The sequence below is a fragment of the Gadus morhua genome, chromosome 18 (assembly GCF_902167405.1).
Source record: "Gadus morhua chromosome 18, gadMor3.0, whole genome shotgun sequence".
NCBI lineage: Eukaryota > Metazoa > Chordata > Actinopteri > Gadiformes > Gadidae > Gadus > Gadus morhua.
This window is the reverse complement of record NC_044065.1, coordinates 12,111,242-12,133,762: the sequence shown is the minus strand read 5'-3', so window position 1 is coordinate 12,133,762 and position 22,521 is coordinate 12,111,242. Positions and strand designations below refer to the sequence as shown.

Genomic DNA, 22,521 nt, shown 5'->3' with positions numbered 1-22,521 from the left:
AAATAACTTCACACTGTGGAACTTATGACGTCCACGTGTGGATGGTCTCGTTTGACGGCAGTTACTCAGTATCAGCCCCGGTTTTACAGTAATACAGTTAGACTTATTCTTTCATAACAAACATCAGGAACTATTGAATGATATTAAGCTAGCAAAACAATATAGTTCCATTGGTAAGAATAAGCCAATTCTTAAGAGCGGATGTGAATTGTCTGGGTGGTGTGTTTGGAAACAAAGAGGCAAGGTGTGACATTATGAAGCAAACTAACACGATACTGAAACAGGGAGTGGACGTGCGTCAGGGGTGCATTAGCATGGGACTGTGGGACTGTGGTTGTACCTGCAACATTTCACCACATGGACAAAAGGGAACTTCTTGGAGGTGTGGATGGAGAAAGAGGCGATGGGGAAGGGGGACGAGGAGGGTGCAGGAGGGAGGCTGCTGAGCCTCTCTCTGTGCCTCCGGATGGGGAGGGGGAGTAGCTCTCTCATTGAACTGTCCACACGAGTTAAATAAACCCTCCAAAAAATGCGTAGAAAGCCCTTGGAGGGTCTTCTTCAGTCTGAAGTTTAGACCACAAAGTTCGATTTATTGGCTGGACGAAACCGAACAACAAAAACAAAAATAGTGCAATATTGTGCAAGAAAAAATAAATGATTCAACAAATGGACCCTTGAAAAACCCAAGCATAAATAGTCATTTGTTACACCGCCAGTTTGTTTGCTCCTTCTGATGAAAACATTCAGCAGTCCGCCATCTCATGGGAGGCAGGGAGCGGCCATGTCCAGTTGACCAGGTGGGGGTAGCACAGCGGCGGGCAGGGCGGTCGGATGCGATGGTACTGGCTGAGCGTCGACGGGGCCAGAACCTCTGGCTGAGCCCACATGTAGTTGAACGGGGCCGGTGCAGTTGCCAACGGTGGACTGTCACAATCCAGGACGCGCCGCCTCTGAGCAAGGCATTCTCAGGAGGACACAGAGGTGAAAAGAAAGTACGTTTGAGAATCCTCTTTACGAGGATGCTGGATGATTTGCGGTGAGTCTTCCCCTGTCGGCTCCCTTCTTATTGAAGGAGCCTCTGGAGCAAGCAACAAACACAGTAATCCCTTAGGCTGTTGGAGATCAACGTCCTCCACACTGGGGGAGAATCCTCCCTGATATCCGGAGAGCAATATTTCAACAGAAACTTTTCTTTGAATTCTTTGCGGTTATTCGAGTTCGAGAGACTTCCGTGGCCTCCCCAAGATCAGAACGTTCAAACTGCTCATGGTCCAAACCAGCCTGCAGGGGTATAGCCCCGCTGCCCTGACACTCTATCTGGTTGGCTGGCTCGGACGGATGGATGTCTAGATAACTGGCTTGCCAGCGGGCTGGTATTTTTAGCGGATGGAAACATTGCGGAGAGGTTTCGCTCCGGTAAAGTGCGGCAGCAGCGTGGCCAACACGCTGCTCATGTGACACACCTACGCGGGACAATTGAATCCCCTTGGGTATGTGTGAAACATTAACAGCTGTCGACAGGTCAGACGTGAGGGTAAGCTCGGCTGTTGGTGGTGGAAGGGGAATGTTTAAAGTTCAAGGTCATGACGGTCATGACAGTCGATGTTCAATGATATCTCAGCAGGCGTCGTTCATGGACATACTCAACAAAGAGGTGTCTTGAACAACAGGTTGAATGTGGATCAAATGTGGTTAGAATGTGGTGAAAGATTTAAATATATTATATTATCTTTGAAATATATTGTCTACCTATGAACAAATCTTTCTTACGATGCCAGGCATTTGTTCAAGACAAGGTAGGTATGAATAAGATGACTTTAACATGACTCAACTTTTAATATCATAATTAATAGATATTTATTTAACCAAGCTTTGATAACTTTGGCAAAGGTTTTAATCTTGTACTTTTGTTGGTATTTCCCTAAAGCATAGTGCTCCTTGAGAAACCCATCTTAACCACCATTGGCATTGAGGAGGTCCTTGAGAAGCCTTAAGACCGTAAACGTCTTTGGGGACATCATGGACCCTCTTGGCCTTCTACACCCCCCAGCAGTATGCCAGTAGTAGAAGGCGTTTTCCCTGGATGAGTCTCCTCTGGTTAGGTTTCCCCTGAGCGGGCCATCCCAGGGGGATATCACGGGAGATTTGCACCAATCTACCGTGGTATATATTTAGGCCCGGGTGTGAAGTGGACTGGTGTGGCTTACAAACGCCTTCGCACATTTCAAGGGTGTCCACAGTGTGACATCATCTGTCGATCAAAGGAGAGGGGTCTTATGGGTATGAGCCCGGGGTCGATAGTACCCCTGATGGGTATTTCACAGAAGGCACTTTGTGGAAATACTCCGTAGTATCAATATCTGTTACATCACAATACACTGCACACAGCAAGCGGTAGTAGCGCAGTATGCTAGGAACAATAATCATTAAATAAAAAATTACCAACAACCTAACAAATAAATGATTTCTTTCATACATTTATAATTTCTTTGCACAAACATTGTGTCAACAATGGCACATGGAAAATAACTAAGGACTATGTTTTTCTGTGTCCGTAATGGTCATAATCAAACCGTTAAGCAGAGATGGGGGTTGAAAACATTGTTACACAATACACTGTTCATAAATAGCCATAACATTCAAGAGAATGCACATACAGTAGTAAACATACCATACCAACATAGCTCCAGGGATCACAATCATACCTCGGTCTTAACGCTGCCATCTACATGAGACCTCATATGTAATTATTATATTAATAGTTTCTCTTTCAATTTTCCTCAAAGTTTTCTCACTCACTCCATCTCTGTCTGTCTCCCTCTTTCTCTCATCATCATACTTCTCTCCTTCACTACCTCATCAGTCGCTCCCCATGTATCTTTCGCCTCCACTCCAACGCACTACCTCTGATCTGTATTCAACACTAACACATGTTAATTTATAATTACCTAATTCACACATCATAAATTATCCCCTAATACATTCAACAACTCGTGTTGTGTATCTTGCAATGCACCTGGCTGACGTTAATTGACCAATCTGCACAAAAATAATAATTTGACAAGAAGGTCCATTGAAAGACCATCGGGATTCAAAGCAAGATGTTTACAACTTGGATCTGAGGCTCAACTGTTCTGATGAAGTTGTGGATGCCTGTAGCTTAGAGCTGTGGTTGGTCCTTCAAAGAACCAATATGTTCTTGCAACTGGTCAAATTAGGGGGGAAGGAAGGAAGCAAAATGTAGTAATTCATGCAGGATTACACAGGATAGCCTTCGATACAGGTTGCAGGGTTAGTCTAAATTAGAGGCTGTGTAAATCTGATAAATCACCATTTAAAGTTAAAAGACCAACAAAAGGAAACATGAATTTATGAATATATGAATGTATTCTTCTTCTTTTTTTTATGTGGTGTTAGGTAGAATCTCGGTGGATCGATTGATTGATGAGTTGATATATTTATTTTGATTTGTTGTTTTATTTATCCATAAGAAAAATAACACTAAAAAGAAAACAAAAATAGAATGGATTTATTGAATTGATTGACAATTATAATAAAAACACAGTCTCTATCTCGAGTTACTATATTGTAGCACTTAAAACCAGTTGCTTTGCCTATTTTATTAGTTTTTATGTCCTCAAATGATTCTTTGGAAGTTGGGCATTCTCCAGTAGTCAACCTTCTTTGGAAGTCGCTCTGGACAAAAAAATCTGCTTGATAAACGTCATTTAATGAAATGTAATTAATCTTTTTATTAATGTGTTATTTCTGTGTTCTCTTGCCATATAAGGCCTTGGATAGGTGCCATTGTTATTCCGCAAATCTTGCCAGTCAGCGTATATGTTACTGTTTACGATGTTGATACGCCTCAAGTAACGCATATGTTCCATTCTATTGAACAAACAATCCTGACATTTATACCTCGCCCAGTCCAGCAGGGAGCCCCTCAAATTACAGACAAGAAGCCCCGAGACACCTGGTTCTCTAGTTTGTAAAAGTATAGTTTGTGCAACCATAGTGATTTGGGGAGAGCAGATATTAAAAGTTGTTTGTGTTCTCAAGGACGATTTTCATTATTTTGGTTTTTTATTGTTTCGATTCGTTTAGGTTTTGGTTTTGGTTGAGGAAGCAAAAACACATTTTATATTAGTTATTATTAGTGTACTTAAATATGTGTGCATTTGTGGTTGTGGAAGTGCATGTGTGCGCTGACAGCTTTTGGGTGCTGCATGACATGCTGTAGCTCCATCCCTTTGGCACGGGGCTCGTTTCCACCACAGCCAATCACAACGCAGGTATCCTGACCCACTGCCATAACTCGCATGTCTGTTTATTTTGGCTGTACCACGTGTGCATGAAGGATAAGCAGTGGTCAGTTGTTTTTTCCGTATATTTGGGTCTGCTTGTATGTGTGTGAGTGTCAATGCATGTGTGAATGTGTAGATATGTATCCATGTGTGACTGTGCACACATGTATGCATGTGTGTGAATGTATGCGTGTGGGTGCATGTGTGGGTGCTTACGGTGTGTGTGAATGTAAGTGTGTGTCCATGCATGTGTGAACATTCAATATATGCATGCATGTGTGTGAATGTACGTGTGTGGGTGCGTGTGTGGCTGGCCTATGCAAACGCCTGTGCGCTACGGCGCTGAACGGTGTATTTCTGCACTTTCACTCTTTCTTCAGGCTTCGTAAACACAATCAACACAGGTGGCACCGCGCCAGGGACTCCAGCAGCCAGGAGCCTTGAAGCGCTGCTCTGTGCATAACCCAACCAGCTCTGCTTCCTGGAACAAGCACAGCTCCAAATAGACCCCTTCATACGGGAGTCAACATCAGCTCTGCTCCCACGCGGATGCCGTCAAGAACTTCCTCCTTATACTTTAGAGGTTTAAAGTGGGGACTATGTGTAGGATTTTTCCGAAGCTAAACTCGCTTTAAATTGGCAGTATATGCACCGGTTGTGAGTTAACTTTAAAAGTGAGCCCTTCACCGTTTCTCTCCGTTGCTCAGAACAGCCTGTGGGTGGATTTCTATCACATTGGACCCCGGACGGCTGGCAAAAAGTGACATGTCCAAGCCTGGATAACGGCAAAAATGCTGTTCTTTCAGAACTTTAATTTGTACATTTAATGTGCATTAAATCCACCCATGCCACTCCCATTGTCTGTTTATAGCTGATGCTAATTAATGATCATAGCTCAAATTAGTTTATGATTGTCATTGTCTCAACCCACGGAGATCTCACTGCTTGCAGCAGGCTGCAGTTCACCTACCGGCCAAAGGGATCAGTAATAAGAAGTAATTTCTGATTCTCTTACACATAGTCCATTTAAAACATTCTCCTGGATCACATAAAGTTAGCACGTTGGGAGTTGTTTATGTAGTGCTCACACTCTAGTTTGAGCTATAACTATATTTGTAACAGTCTTATTTATAAAGGTGACAGTTACATGACACCAGCATATCAGAAATAAGCAGACACTAAGTACATCCAGTGATATATATTTATTTGTGATTGTATTTTTATATTAACATGAATAAAGTAATGATCTTTTAGATATTATGTAATGGACATATACATTGATATATGTGTTCTGTACTACATGAATCGATGTTATGTAGACACAGACATATATTGAAATAAGCCGCAACTCAACACTATTTTGATTTTTGTTTCTATAGCAACAACGTGGCCTTTGGCTTTTGTGTGTGTGTGTGTGTGTGTGTGTGTGTGTGTGTGTGTGTGTGTGTGTGTGTGTGTGTGTGTGTGTGTGTGTGTGTGTGTGTGTGTGTGTGTGAGAGCCTACTCTGCAGCTCTATACCATAAGAGGAAATGACAAACGCAGGTCGTAATAGTCTGGTCACATGATGAGTCACCTGATGAAAGACGATCCGACACCTATGTTTACATGCTTTGTGTGTGTGTGTGTGTGTGTGTGTGTGTGTGTGTGTGTGTGTGTGTGTGTGTGTGTGTGTGTGTGTGTGTGAGAGACACAGATCATTTGATTTATTTGTAGAGCCTTCTCACAGGTCGCCTACAACCAAGTTCAACTCCAAAGTAGCGGGCCAGCAGACATTGTGTTTTATGAAACATATTCCCCCACTTTAGACTAAGGTCCCTAGGCAGCATTGTGGGAATTGTGCCCGGAACCTCTTACTAGTCATTTTGAGATAACTCAATTGAAAGCAACAATCCTGATACACTAGCTAGACATACAGCAATTGATGATCAGATACATATAACAACACCCTCTGTGGGTGTTGTGTGTTCGCTCCAGCATTGTTAATCTATCTCAGTGAGGACCTGGACAAACACTCTTGAGTATAATCATCCATCATTGTGAAGAGCTTAGCAAGTCTACTTGGGGAGCGTAGCGTAGGTTGGGAGATATAGCGCAGGTTGTTGTCATTATAACAGGAGGGCTCTCTCTCTCTCTCTCTCTCTCTCTCTCTCTCTCTCTCTCTCTCTCTCTCTCTCTCTCTCTCTCTCTCTCTCTCTCTCTCTCTCTCTCTCTCTCTCTCTCTCTCTCTCTCTCTCTCTCTCTCTCTCTCTCGAGATATTACCTGGAGATATTACCTGGAATAAGGCCTTAGCTATGATTGACGTCACGTCAATGTTGTTTGTGTGTGTGTGTGTGTGTGTGTGTGTGTGTGTGTGTGTGTGAGGAATTAACTGTAAAGCTTTTTGTGTGCCTTCCATCGATAGAGAAAATACTACAGAAATGTAAGCCGTCCAATCACCAGAGGGGCCTGGCCTCACTCTGTTGGTTTCAATGCTCCTCTGAACATAACACTGGTCATGACACTATACTTGTAGAGGCATTCAGAGTGCAATCTTTCCATTGTCAATACTGAGAAGAGGAACAGCTGTCAACGGAGATGAATCAAACCCATACAGCTCTTTCACTTGATTCTGTGAAACAATACAAGGCTTCACCTTAAAACGATTTCACCACCGTAGCATTGTTACATCCGATGCACGTTAGCATTGTTACATCTGATGTATTCATTCCATGTCAACCATTCAGTATTAGCCACGCCATTGTTGTTAGTGCTTTTCACCCTCCATCCCATGTTTTGAGGCTACGCAATTTTCCCAGAGGGAGGGGGGATCTACTGTTAATCCGTGTCCTAAGAGACGTCCTCAGAAACTCACTCAGGGGCCTTTCTAGAACATTCTACATCTGGGTTCACTGCCCCCTATTCCAGCAGACCTCCAGCCTCAGGGGTCAACCCCCTTGCAGCTGGTGTGTGTGTGTGTGTGTGTGTGTGAGAGTGTGTGTGGGCGGGGGATTGAACAAGACACACGAGGGGGGGCAACACACCTGCAAGGACACAATGAGCGAACATCCAGTAGGAATGCGTTGAACACGCGCTGAACACACACTGGGCCTGCTGCCACAAAGGGGAGGGGGACAGACGCTATAGGAGCTATAGGGGACAAAGCCAAGGCTGTGGTCAGCCTGGGGTCCATGGACCCCCCGGGTCACGTACACACGACCCCTGGGGATGAGGAGTCCGGGGGACGTGCCGCGCTGGATGTAAAGACATCAAGACGCAGGCTATACGCGCACACACACACACACACACACACACACACACACACACACACACACACACACACACACACACACACACACACACACACACACACACACACACACACACACACACCTTTATTCTTATCAACGTCGTCATAATCATCATCATAATAATCATCACCTTCATCATCATCGTTATAATCATCATCTTCAGTTTCATCACCCTAAATATTGCACCAATGTTCAGCATCAAAAACAGTCAGGTTGGAGTGGTTTCGACTGCAAAGTCTTCCCATTCAGCACCGTGCGGACGACCCCGAGTTGGGAAACACAGCTTACCGGGACGTTTAATTTGCACGCTTAACCAAATAACACACTGCCGATCACACTCACTGTGACTCTAGGCACACACATGGCCACGCATACACAATGGGGCCACGCCCACCGCTTGCATGGCTGGCATGCTTACACATTCGTCCATACATGCTAGATTAGCCTTTAGCACACGGTTGACACAGGCACAATGCCGGGGTTTGACCTTGACTTCTTCCGTGGGCTGACATCACCCCCCCCCCAGGGCCAGGTGTGAGTGTGAAGGGGCGGGAAGGGGGCGTGAAGGGGGCGTGTGGTGTTGTTTTGACCCGGTGGTCCCGGTTAGCCCTTTGCTAATCCAGGCTGGGGTCTCTTTCATGATCAACTGTCAGACTTGGTTTCACTCAGCCAGCTGTCATAGTCACAGGTCTGTAATCGATGGAAGACATCAGGAATTCACTTTGGGGCTATTGTATCGCTATGAGATGCTGTCACAACGTTGTACTATATTTATGGTTATTAGAATCGCGATTAATCAAGACGATTTGTCTTCGGGATATGTATACACTTGCAGCTCCTCAAACAGTAATGGTGAAGGCAGCAAATCAACTACTACATAATATTGAGAATTCTTTTTTTGTTTTTGTCTTTGTCAAACTCGGGTTTCTTAACGTTAAGTCAGTTTACTTCAGGTCGAGACCCACTACGATACAAGACATGAGTGGTCTGTGATTGGGGCGTCATGTGAGGGTGCCCTCTCCCACCACCGTCCCACCGGACCAATATTCTCCAAATATGGTCAACCAACTATCCACTCTCCAACAATAGGAGGTTCCAGTCTGTGACATGCCCCTTGTGGCTCTTAACAACATGCTAACGCTACCTGACGCCTCTTGTAGCAACATGCTATGGCTACCTGATGCTGTGAACCCGCCCAGCTAAAGGCCAGGGATATTATAAGCCTCTTACATAAGGATGTCTCCAGATCATGTTGCTTCCTGTGAACATCTGCGGTGCCATCAAGGGCACCACACCAAGAGCACTACTGACATTCAGAACTTGGCTCCTGCAACTCGTCTCCATCGGTGTACTATTATTATTCATATATTCACACTTTTCTTATGCTCGGCGGGGTATTCGGCTGATGCAGCTCAGAGATGTGTCACTTGAAGATCGAGCTATTGATATATAATTAGTAATGTCAGTTGATTTTTCTTTTCTGCCTTGATATACAATTTTATGTGAAATGTAAGTGTGAAGTAGAGGATTAGCAGCAGCTACGTTGACCTTTCAGCTCAGCTTCTAATAATAACTTGGAGGATATACAGATAACATTGGTATCTATTGTATTGTACATTGTTTATTTATTTATAATAACACACGGATCAATAATCATGTTTATGTTATTACACTCTTCCACCACTAGAGAGCAACCTGGGATCACGTCTATGTGTTTACGTGTGTGTTTGTGTGTGTGTTATACAGGTGTGTTTTGTTTGCCCTCGGGCTGGTGTAGAGCTGTATTTTTCATACATTTCCGAGCTGAATATTTTTATAGTGTATTGTTGTTAGTCTTATGTGCTGTGTTGCAAAGGTCATTAATGAACAGGTGGGGGTTAGACGGTACTGAGACAGGTCATTAATGAGCAGGTGGGGGTTAGACAGTACTGAGACAGGTCTCTAAGGAGCAGGTTGGGGTAAGGGTTATCGTGCCCAGTACCTGTTGAACAACCTATTCAACACACTTCTACCCTGCATACGACTTTGTTTCACATGCACAATATAACATCACCCACCAGTCACCCACCATGCCACCAATCACAACTCTGTCCGTTTAGGATTCAAATAAGATGACACTTATTACAATTCAACAGACAAATGTCTCCAAACACACAGAACTGTGGAGGACAGCAGACGTCTTCCCTCAGGGATGCAAACAGGAGCTACAGACATGGGGGATTGGAACACCGTAACCACACAGTCCTATACGCTAATGATATACATTCATGTCAAGAGACAGAGAGAGAGACAGAGAGAGAGAGAGAGAGAGAGAGAGAGAGAGAGACAGAGAGACAGAGAGACAGAGAGACAGAGAGAGAGACAGAGAGAGAGAGAGAGAGAGAGAAAGAGAGACAGAGAGAGAGAAAGAGAGACAGAGAGAGAGAGAGAGAGAGAGAGAGAGAGAGAGAGAGAGGCAGAGACAGAGAGACAGAGAGACAGAGAGACAGAGAGAGAGAGAGAGAGAGAGAGAGAGAGAGAGAGAGAGGCAGAGAGAGAGACAGAGAGAGACAGACTCGAGGGTAGAGAGAGAAAATAGAGAGAGAAAATAGAGAGATAAAATAGAGAGATAAATAAGAAAGAACGATGAGGGAGCGAGATAAGGACCTTTTCCTCTGGGAGTCTTACATCGTTTCTCACACTACCCTGCTCTCTACAACCCTGCCTATAAATGCATGCCCCATCCACCTCCACATCCACCAACTACAAACCCATGTTTGATCCATCCAAAGCATGCAGTGAAACTGCATCCTACTCATCATAGTGCAAAACTAACAGAGGACCAATGCACCAATAGAACCCTCTGTTCCGCAGGTCTTTTGGTTGCGCAGCATCCAAAGTGATGTCCACACAATGTCTGGGTCTCCACCACAGATGTGAATATTAACACCAGCAGATGGAGGGATTCGCCTGAAGGTTTACTGAGGTACGTTGTGGGTGCTAGAGTGGCATTATTCACCTACACCCACACACACACAAACACGCATTCACACACACACACACACACACACACACACACACACACACACACACACACACACACACACACACACACACACACACACACACACACACACACACACACACACACACACACAAGCATGCACAGACACACATACACAAAAACACACACATACACACACACACATATATATACAGAAACACACACACGCACACACACTCCTTAAAAAGGCAGCCTCTTTCTATTCATCTGTTGTTGAGTGGCCAGCGTGATGGTTTTGTTGGGGAGGGCGAATATGGGAATAAATTCTTAGGTATGAAGGGAGAGGGAGGAAGGGAGGCAAAGAGAAAATAAAAAGGGAGCGATAGCGAGCAAAAGGAATTTTTCGGAGTAAACAAATACATAACACCAAAACAAAAGCTGACAGCAAAGTAGATGTGTTTTCGTTTGTGTGTGGGTGTGTGTCTGTGTGTGTGTGATGGTGTCTGTGTGTGTTGTTGTTGTGTGTGCGTGCGTGTGCATGTGCGTGTGCGTGTGTGTGTGTGTTGGTATGCGAGAATGGGTCTGTGTTGGTGTGTCTATGTATGTGTCGGGGGAGTTTCTGGTTGTCTTGTAAAATGTATATGGGTAGAAAATTAGAGGAAAATATCTTTTTTGGGCAATACTTTTCAGGGCTCATTTTCGCACCTTCTGAAGTACCTTAGATGTTCTTTGTTGCATGACAGATCAATATTAAATTATTCCTATGTAAAACAAAAATCTGGAAAGATTTTGAAATCTAAAGTAAACTACAGAAGTTTTACAAGGAACGAATATATTTTTTGACAGAAAAATGCCCTGAAAAGTCCTTTTTACCTTCTTAACCTTGTGTGTATGCTCATGCATGTTTATGTGCGTGTGTGTGTGTGTGTGTGTGTGTGTGTGTGTGTGTGTGTGTGTGTGTGTGTGTGTGTGTGTGTGTGTGTGTGTGTGTGTGTGTGTGTGTGTGTGTGTGTGTGTGTGTGTGCACCTACTTGGCCTTGGCCCCAGCATCCTCGAAGCCTTTGTTCGTGACGTCTTCCAATCCACCAATCAGATGCTTGAATGAACTGTGGAGGAGGCACACATTCAATCAGCAACCAATACGTAGTGTGGAACAGTTGACTGACAGTTCAATCAAACAGAGACCGGTTCTTGGCCAGCTTTCACAGTATGAAAAACATAATAAGCATCCACCATGTCAAAAGAATGGTTGACAAAACTGTTTCTTCTCTTCTTATCTTTCTTCATTATTCATCCTTTCTTCTGTATCCCCCTCTGTGTAATAAAAGCCTTCAACCTAATGGGAACAGCTCCATAAAAGTGAGAATTAATAGAAAAATAATAAGCACTTAATACTAATGAAGGACCATACAGCACACACTTTGTCTTTGTCTGGGGGAAAAACAGACCAGCCAAGTCCAGCGACAATTAACCACCCAAAAAATAAATAATAACGCGCACAACAAGAATTTAATTCAAGTTAAATCTCATCCCTGTCTCCCGACCAGAAAAATAATTGTCTGAAACCTCCTCGCTAATTGTTAGTTGTATTTAATTTCTGGTTAGCAGTCTGCTTTTGGATTAATAATGAATATAAAAACGCTTCCAGGGAGCAAAGTTCAATTTGTTACAGCTGAACAATGGATTGTCATTAATGTCTGAATGATCACAACCAACTGTGTTAGTTATAATTGTAAAATAATGTGTTTTTAGACCGTGAAATGTTGCTGCCTCACAATTCTTTGTTGTTTTCTACTAAGTCTCCACTGAGTTACCTGAGGGGTAATTTGTTGACGGCCCCTATCATCGGAACAGCAACGATCTGCTTCCCTCAATGTGTGTGTGAGAGTGTGTGGAAGAGTAATACTATATATTACTCTATAGAGTGATAGAGAAGGTTGCATGAAGGACACAGAGGAATAGAGAGAGATGAGGACAAATTAGGGACATAAGGATACACAGAGAGAGGGCGAAAGGGAGAGAGAAAGAGGGATAGGGAGAAAGAGAGATAGCATGAAGGAAGGAGGAAGGTGATTAGACCAGAGTCATAAAAGAGAGAATGAGTGATGGGAATACTAAAGTGAGAGAGAGATGAAGAGTGAGTGAGTGAGTGAGTGAGTGAGTGAGTGAGTGAGTGAGTGAGTGAGTGAGTGAGTGAGTGAGTGAGTGAGTGAGTGAGTGAGTGAGTGAGTGAGTGAGAGAGAGAGAGAGAGATAGCAAGAGAGGAGAGAGAGAGAGCGAGAGAGGGAGAGAGAGAGAATACAGGATGACACAAGTAGCCGGAGGTTGACTGCAGCTAGAAAGAGGTGTAAAGGTGTGTGTGTGTGTGTGTGTGTGTGTGTGTGTGTGTGTGTGTGTGTGTGTGTGTGTGTGTGTGTGTGTGTGTGTGTGTGTGTGTGTGTGTGTGTGTGTGTGTGTGTCTGTGTGTGTGTGTGTGTGTGACTGTGTGTTTGAAATTGACTTACTCTCTGTCGATGACTAGACAGGTGACGGCCTCGGCGGCGATAACGTTAGCGGTTCTCACATCTTCCCTGCGGAAAAGATTACACACACTGAGTCCGAGAGGTCACACAAACAAGCACAATAAACACGTTTGGCATCACACTAGCAAAATAAACCCCAAGCCTTCTTGCCCGGCCCATTTATGTGCATGCGGTTCATGTGAAAACCCGACGTGTGAATCGATGCCCCGAGCGGTAATGATGACATTCTCTCTTTCTCTCTGAAGACCCGCTCGGCTCATCTAAGGATAATAGGCTCGCACCTGGAATCAGAGTCATTACGGTCGCTCAGCCCACAGAGTTGTGCCTTGTCTTCCCCTGAATCAGAAAGCGAGAGCTGGTGTTAATGAGTGTGTACCAGGGGAAACAGTTAGAATGCTGTTCATCCACCCACATACCCCAAGTCAGTACGAAGAGCTACCTCAGTTTGACATAATTGTAAAATCCCTCTGATACTCACACTGTGAATATCACTCAAAACCATTAGACAAATTAGTCGGGGAAAGTCACTGAATGAACACATGACTGATGATGAATGGATAAATATGGCGTGGGTGTTTGCTGATACACCCTCAATGCTGGGATAGATTCACCACGCTGCATTGGTTGATCTTTTCATAACACACTCTAATGGAGGCTACTCACACACACAACACGCACGCACGCACGCACGCACGCACACGCACAAACACACACACACACACAGAATAATGGAAGACCACAACAGCAGCCAGCAGGGTCCAGTATGTAAGTGCTTGGGATCTTTGGGTCGAGAGAGAGTGGCTATTGCAAGGTGTGGGGGATCTGACCCCCCCGAAGGAGTCCACCACACCTCCCGGTGTGAGGGGGGAGGTGGGAACCGGACTTGGCCAACAGCACTACCAGAAAGTGTTATTGCTAAATGAAACCATATCTGTATGGAAACAGGGGCTCCTGGGTGCAGTCCCCATAAGCTCTGAAAACGACTGCAGCAAACACATTCTGTGGACCAACCAGCCTCCGGTCGGCTGTTGACAGGAAGGTTTTTAATCAATACCGGCACTTGCTCTGTACAATTCATTTTGAACTTTAATCCAAAGTGAAGTTCACACCTTATTTTCGTACTTAAATACTGGACTTTCTGAAACCTTAGACATCTGTTTAAACTGCTTTACACCTCCTTGGGTCATCCTACACATGCATCAAGTCCCACTAGTTGAGTGCTAGTTAGTTCAACTTGTCTTCAATTTATTTAAACGGTTTGGGTTAAACTGCCTAAGGTTAATCTTGAAGATGGCCTGAGGGCAGAAACTAAAGATAAATACAAATTAAAGATCACTGCAGAGTGTTCAACACTCTCTTTCTACTTTTAAATATTTTCCAGTGATAGGCATCTCACTACAACCCTTTCACTCACTACAAATGTCTCCGTTCAATCGTTCTATCCACGCATCATTTCATAATCATGTTGTGATTTTGACAACTGCAACTGGAGAAGCATCTTATTATTTTGTATTGATTTATTTTGTTGTGTTCTATTGGTCTTCTCTTGTTGTCTACTGCGATCAAACGGCCCCCCATGACCACTTATTAAACAAGCATGACTACGAATCAAATTAGGGCACTAACTGTAATAATTCATGACCTCTTGTTCCATAGAAGACTCAATGACTCCTTTCTTCTCCTCTACTCAGTGAATGGACCAGGCTGAACCCCTGCCTTCGTAAAAGGAGCCTCAAGAGATTTTCATCTCCAGGCCAACATTGTAAAGGTGCCCCTTCATCATTCCAATCCCCTCGCAGCTCAAATGAAGACCAGTTGGTTCGGCTGGGAACATGAAGTCAACACCGCCTGAGTCCCTTTTCATTTTAAAATTCACACCTGAGCACAGAGAGTGAAGTGTTGGACTGCTAAGTTAGGATTTCGCAACATAAAGACCACCTGGCCATATTCTTTGCGTCTTCAGAATTTGAATAATTTCGTTGTTATAGCAGATGTCTTCCCTTAGTGGAGGATGTGCAATGAGGGGGTGAGCTGGAGGAACACAAACACACTCTCTCACTCACACACACACACACACACACACACACACACACACACACACACACACACACACACACACACACACACACACACACACACACACACACACACACACACATTAGGTGTGTAAATAGCTATGGTAAGACCAAGGAAGGCTGAAGTAATTACTCAGACCAATTAGGGACACACAAACTGACACACAAACACACACACGCCTTCCCACACTCAGGCACAACATAGTGTAGATACTCATCAGCCATGCACATGGACGCACACACACACACACACATTAGGTGTGTAAATAGCTATGGTAAGACCAAGGAAGGCTGAAGTAATTACTCAGACCAATTAGGGACACACAAACTGACACACAACCACACACACGCCTTCCCACACTCAGGCACAACATAGTGTAGATACTCATCAGCCATGCACATGGACGCACACACACACACATACAAACGATGTACCCTTATCATGACAGGATATCATAGAGAAAAAGAGAGAAATACAGGTAGTTAGAGAAAACGAGAGAGAGAGAGAGAGAGAGAGAGAGAGAGAGAGAGAGAGAGAGAGAGAGAGAGAGAGAGAGAGAGAGAGAAAAACAGAGCAACAGACTGCATTTATATAGCGCTTTTCTTACCAGAGGCCACTCAAAGCGCTTTACAATATTGCCCCAACATTCACCCATTCATGCACACATTCACACACCGAAGCCCCCCCCCAGCACGCACGCGCGCACGCACGCACGCACACGCACACACGCACACACACACACACACACACACACACACACACACACACACACACACACACACACACGCAAGCAACATGAAAGGATGGAATATGCATGCAACACAGAGCCACACACAAGGACAGGTATTCCGTTTTCCTTCCACTATTGCGCACAGAGGCGTCGCTAGGAAAACCATTGAACCCCGGGTCACATGTCAGGGAGGTCCCACGCGCCATCGCTGACCTTCCGCCGTTTCTCATTTATGATCCTTTCCCAGAATGCCGGGCAACCGGAGGGCAGGCAGGACGGCTGAACACAGATGGCGAAGGAGACATCTGAGCAACGTGTTCGACGGCTTAATTACCCAGAAAGCCTCTGCGCTTCAGCTTCACGGGCACGAACCATGGATGCCCCCGGAGCCGTCCCGCAGCAACCTATTACGGCTGCGAGCGAAGGCCTGTTGCTATCGGCAACGCACATTCACCAGCGAGGCAAACGGGGGACGCACGCATCGTCACCGCAACAGCTCCCCGGAACCTTCAATTAAGCAAGAGATGAAAACCGAGAACGATTCAGCCGTCTCTGATAATGATGGTATACACAGACGCTGAGCGGGGCTTTTTATGCTAAGCTGTATGATATTCATTGTGTGTGATCGCTGCTGTACAGAGTGATTTCAGCTCTTTGGTTGGATGGGGAGAAGCCCTGGGGTTGTGCTGGGTAAAAGAGAGGGAGTGTGTTTTGTTCAAACTGTAATGCTTAAGAGTATTTCAAAGGGACGTGCACACAATAATAGATATATTGTAATCCTATTACTGATGCCTTGGATGTAGCCTACTGTATATTATTCACCAGCTATGACGAATGTGCTGTCCTTATTCCATTTACTAATATCTGGATTCTTTTTTTTACACTATAAAATAAAATATGTAAAGGCAGCTTTCTAATATTATAAAATAATAATATAATGGAAGACACGGTAAAGAGAGTATATGCAATGTCCTAAGTGGGCCACTAGAGAGAGTTGTGAGTATCAAGCCAAGGGGCTAACGAGGACCATCATTATGCTCTTTAAGAAGCTGTCTAATGAACCACGCTGCTATTAAAATGAAAAATGAACCGAATGTATTCATTCATAAATATAATGGCAAACCCAAATGAATATGTCTGTATGCATTTGTATGTGCGTGTGTGCGTGTGGTTGTTGGTGTTTCCATGCACGTGTGTGCCTTTGTTTAATCAATACATTATATATAACTCTTCAAGTCTCCCTCTGCAGTCGGGGACACAGTGCGTCTGTCCACCTCTAGCCTCTCTCTCTCTCGGTTCATCAGTAATTGACGTCATCACCAGTGTGGAAAAGCCCTCTTTATCCTCACCTGTCAATCATGTGATACCCGGGAGGGCGCCAGGGATTTCGATTAGATCACAATTACTGTGTTAAGCCTGCACTAACACTACAGTCATAAGCTGTCCCACAGTGCCACAATAAGGAAGAGCCAACTCTGTCATCCATGTCATTCATCTCACTCATTCATCTAATTCCTAGAATCCCATTCATTCGTCTCAATCATTCATCCATTTCATTCAACTCATTCATGTTATCTTATTCATCCATCTCTTTCATGGCATCCCTGTCATTCTGTCATCTCATTCATTCATATTATGAATGAATCTCATCTTTTCACCATCATCTATAATTATCACCCATTTCCTTACTTCAACTTACCCATTGATCTTAATCATTCATGTAGTAAATTAATTAATCTAATCCACTCATGTTGTCAATTCCTATAATCAACTCATTGTGCTAATTAATTTCATCCATTCATCTCTAGTGAGTACATCTCATTCATTAATCTCCTTCACACAGCTGACTCATCTTCTTAATTCCTCTTGCATTTCGATGGAGGAACGAGTGGAAGGAACTGAAATAAGCGGCTCAAAGAATCAGCCGCGATGCAAGCATGCCTCGTTAAGTGACTGTACATGTGTGTGCGAGAGAGAGAGAGAGAGAGAGAGAGAGAGAGAGAGAGAGAGAGAGAGAGAGAGAGAGAGAGAGAGAGAGAGAGAGAGAGAGAGAGAGAGAGAGAGAGTTCCCAGTCACGTCAAGTACTTCTCTCTTGTTCTTCGTCTCCTCGTCTGTTTCCAGAAAAGAGCCCTGATTCGTCAGAAATTAACAGGGAGCTGCTAAAATAGAAGTATGCTCTACCTAGGCAGGCACAGTACACATAAAGAATAACATTCTCACAGCCCATTTTCACTCGCTAATAGCTCTCGAATCGCTACTCCATTTCTAACAGATTCCATTCAAATAATAGCTCCTAAATCTTATCTACAGCCTGTCTAAGGTTATCTATCAGCCTATTCCCTGTCCTCAAAAAACCCTTATCGGCCAGTATTTATGCGGTGGTTTGGGTCTCTGTTGGTTATCCTTTAATACACTTAAAGGCCCTGGGAAGACTGGCTCTGGCCCACTATGGGATTTGAATGTGTATTGTTGTTGGCGGGATGCATGTGCTCTTCGTTTACCTCCAATCTCCACACAAACCCCCACTACAGACCTCCATCTGGATGTGGGTGAAGATACCTTACCCCCTTCTGTCAGTCTGAATGGGGTCGCCAAACACAGATGTTCCCCATCTTATCGCTATTCTCTCCTTTGTGCTGTTGCTCCTATTCTCCCTCGCTCACCCTTTGTATCCATTTACTTTTCACTCTCTATTTCTGGCCGTCCTTGTCTCTCCTGGATGTCTCCTCACCTCTCTTTCTTACCTTGTATCTCCTCTCACTGCCTCCCTCTCTCCCTATCCTATCCCCCTTCTTTCTTTCTCTTCCCTCTCTCTCTTCCTCTTTCTCGCTTTAACCTCTCACTCTCTCTCTTCCTCTCTCTCTCTATCTCTCTCTCTCTCTCTCTCTCTCTCTCTCTATCCCTGCCGTGCCACGCAGCGCTCAGGAAACCATTAAAGAGGTAGCACAGGGATCACAAGATTGTGTGCACATGTGTGGGGGCATATAGTGTCTGTTCTTGAGTCTGTATGTTAAGTATTTTTGTTTGTTTGTGTGTGTGTGTCTAATTTTCACTCACACACAAGGGAGGATATGGGGTGATCCAGAGTGAGTCTGACACTGCATTAAAACTGAGTTCACTTTGACATCATTTCCTCTCACACATCTCTGCGGCACAAACAAGTGCACCTTTGAAGCCTTGACTTCCCCTGAACATGTTTGCTTTCTCTCAAGGCAAATTAGGATTTGACTCGAGATGGCTCTGTTTGATGCTGTTGATCACTACTTCCCCCATCAGTGAACATTGTTAACGTTAATGACGCAACAAGGTGGAAATTGGCTCATTGGACGGTGAGACTCAACTCAGCGTGATGCTAGACCGAATGACTAGAGCACAGATTGACTGAGGCCTTACTTCTAATTGTCAAAGATGAATGATGACGATTTAGCGCTTGATTACCTGTGACTTTTGAATGATTCAATCATTTATTTTGTCGTGCCTGAGGCTTCATATGTAGAGCAACTCGGAAGGTAAAGGCCCCCTCAACCCCCAAAATGTCATCATTTCTTAGGTATATACATGCGGTCTACTAGAGAGAGAGCGCGAGCGAGAGAGACATCATAGCGCATGCTGCCATATCCAAAACCTGCTCCTTAAAGTCATGTGCCTGTATTCACTGTTAGTCATCTTTGGATAGAAATGTCTGACAAATAACTAAATAGTCTAAGGTCTAAATGTCAAAAGGCTAACAATATGTTTGTGTCATTACACCAAGATTTATTCAATGACCTTGTCATTTCTAATTTGCTCACTATAAGAAGGTCCCTGCACTTACTGACCGGGACTCACCGCACTCTGCATGTAAGGTCTCACAATCTTTCGTTCAAACCTGGCAACCCACTGCAAGGGTTATTGGTTCGATTCCCTGTCCAGCTCAACCTGTAGAACCTGGCGTTAACATTGCCAGGGTTATTGGTTAGATTCCCTGTCGATCTCAACCGGTGAGACCTGGCGGTAACATTGCCACAGTAATTGCTTTGATTCCCTGTGCGCTCAACTGGTTAAGCACACCGTTATCACTGTCTGGGTTTAGGGATTCGATTCCAAGCCCAGCTTCACTGTCAGAGCCAAGACAGAACTCTGCCGGGGTTAGAATCACAGCCATGTCATAAATTATTCAGTATTGTAAGTACTTGGTTAAAGTGTCCACTAAACAGCTTATAAATAAATTAAATAAGCCTGGAGAGGCCAGGGATCGATCAAGGGGATGTTTCTGGTTCAAACAGTGCAGCCCGGTCTGACCAGCAGTCCTCGCTCTGATTTTGTTGTAAGTAGGTATCTATAGATAAGAGTCGATAGAGAGCATATTGGTAGATACGGCATGCAGCATAGTTATGGACTCTTTTGATTGGTTCGACAGTTGCCCCGTCAGCAGCCAATCACAGCTCGGCCACATGCACGAGACACGCAGATTCCGGAATACGGCTATGGTCTGATCAGAAATGAGGGACTTTGAAGGCATTCATTCACGCATTCAGACCTATATCACAAAGAAACTGGAAAAAACACACACTCCGAGGTCATTCCAACACAGCGCACGAGGTATAAGCCAGCGGGGGTGGGCGTCGTCTCGTGGACGTAGCCGCGTGAATCCAGATGCAAAGCGAACCACATCTGCATGACACAGTTGTCACACATGTTTTCCTGAAGAGCGAAGGCAACACCCTCTCAGCACGTCTCAACCACGACACCCCACCGGGCGGCCGTACCAGCTGGCTCCCACCCACCGTCAAGCCAGAGCTCTTGCCATTATACATTGAACCTGATTTGACGTTGGGCAGCTTTTGGTTTGGTTAACAGTTCTTCCACTCATTCAATGCGAGGCACTCACTGCAGAGAAACAGCGAGATGCTCAGCAACGCGGAAAACAACAGCCTTTGTTCCCATTGGGGAACCATCATTAGAAGATAGCCACTCCAGCTGCTAATACTGATGGGTCTGATGGCTGTCTCAAGCCGCCTGGACGCTGAGCCAGCTGAACTTTCTCTATTCCCCACTGCTCCTTTCCTCCTGCCTCAACACTAACTGATGCTGCTGATAAGGATGTAGCGCGTATCACGCCAGAAGACGAATGGAGGCCGAGACGGATGCTGGCCTGTACTTTTCAGGGTGATTCTGATACTGTGGCAGTGTAGAGGGGAAGGAGAACTGGCAGCAGGATAGTCTCTAGTGGTTTGAGTCCAAGCCAAAAGAACTTGAACCCTAATGACTGCAGCCTACTCTCTGACCTCTACCTGGTCATGGATGACCTCTAGACGTTGAAAGAAATGATGAAATAATGAACGTATGGAGGTATAGGACACCGGGTCTGACCACCCTCGCCTCATTTCTAAAGAGAACTTCAGAAATCGGGGAATCCCTCTTGCTTGTCAATCAAATGTGCGTAAAGAAAGGGAGTGAGGGAGCAGAGAGGGAGGGCAGTGGTTTTGGTGTCTCTCTCTCTCTCTCTCTCTCTCTCTCTCTCTCTCTCTCACTATCTCTCTCTCTCTCTCTCTCTCTCTCTCTCTCTCTCTCTCTCTCTCTCTCTCTCTCTCTCTCTCTCTCTCTCTCTCTCTCTCTCTCTCTCTCTCTCTCTCTCTCTCTCTCTCTCTCTCTCTCTCTCTCTCTCTCTCTCGCTGTCGCTCTTTAAAACCGTCAAATATCACCTGGCAGCTAGTCAGAATGGTCACATGCCACAAGCACTGCGTGGCTATAAGAACCCTGCGCTTCACATCAAACAGCAGAACACATGGGATCCTCTTACCCTTGCAGCGCCTTTTCTCCAAACCAGTTCCCCTTGCCCAGACCCCGCAGGTATACTGGCTCCTCATTGGTCGGTTCCTCCTGTGTGACGTTAACCTGACAGGAGATGGAGAATGAATCACAGACATATATAATGAAAGAAGTAAACGAAGAAGTAAAGACGTAATTTTGTTTAGTGAGATTAATGTCATTAGCCACAACTGTTTCAGTTGTGTATGTGTGCGCGCGCGCGTGTGTGTGTATGTGTGCGCGCGCGCACGTGTGCGTGTGTGTGTGTGTTTACCTTCCCCTTGCTGATGATGAAGAAGGTGTCTCCCCGGGCTCCTTGTCTGATGATGTACTCTCCATCTTCATAATGGGTCTAGACAAAAAGCAGCAACAGTTTATAGTGTGTGTGTCTGTCAGTGTGTGTGTGTGTGTGTGTGTTTGTGGGTGAGTGTGCATGTGTGTGTATGTGTGAGTGTGCATGTGTGTGTGAGTGTGAGTGTGAGTGTGCGCGCGCGCGCGCGTGTGTGAGTGTGCGTGTGCGCGCGCGTGTGTGCGTGCGTGCGTCCGTGCGTGTGTGTGTGTTTGCAAAGACCAGAGCTTACTAGAAATGTGAATTTGTCAGCATACTCTGTCATCAACGCCTTCTCCCCTATATTTGTTTGCGTGTGACAAGGTATGGACGTTGTTTGGGCACAAATAAGTACAGACAGCTTTTATGAAGATTAACCAAGAAGCAGTGACCTTTAAGCATTGATTTCATTCACGGCAAGAGACTATTCTCTTCTAACAGGATAATCAATTATCCAACATCCTGTTTTAGAGGGGACCCTCGGTTGGTAACAAT

At 44.8% G+C, this 22,521-nt stretch overlaps 1 protein-coding gene across 3 annotated transcripts in view; it reads right to left on the bottom strand.

Moving 5' to 3' along the window:
- prkg1b (protein kinase cGMP-dependent 1b) overlaps nt 1–22,521 on the bottom strand; it is a 103,611-nt gene that overhangs the window by 5,835 nt on the left and 75,255 nt on the right. For 2 of the 3 annotated variants that reach the window (XM_030340251.1, XM_030340250.1), the window contains exons 6-9: nt 21,973–22,050; nt 21,691–21,785; nt 13,084–13,149; nt 11,611–11,685 (exon numbers count right to left, since the gene is read on the bottom strand). In XM_030340251.1, the coding sequence (XP_030196111.1) occupies nt 11,611–11,685; nt 13,084–13,149; nt 21,691–21,785; nt 21,973–22,050 (314 nt within the window). Of the gene's footprint in view, nt 1–340; nt 1,610–11,610; nt 11,686–13,083; nt 13,150–21,690; nt 21,786–21,972; nt 22,051–22,521 lie in introns of those variants that run through there. The other variant, XM_030340252.1, reaches the window with a different exon arrangement.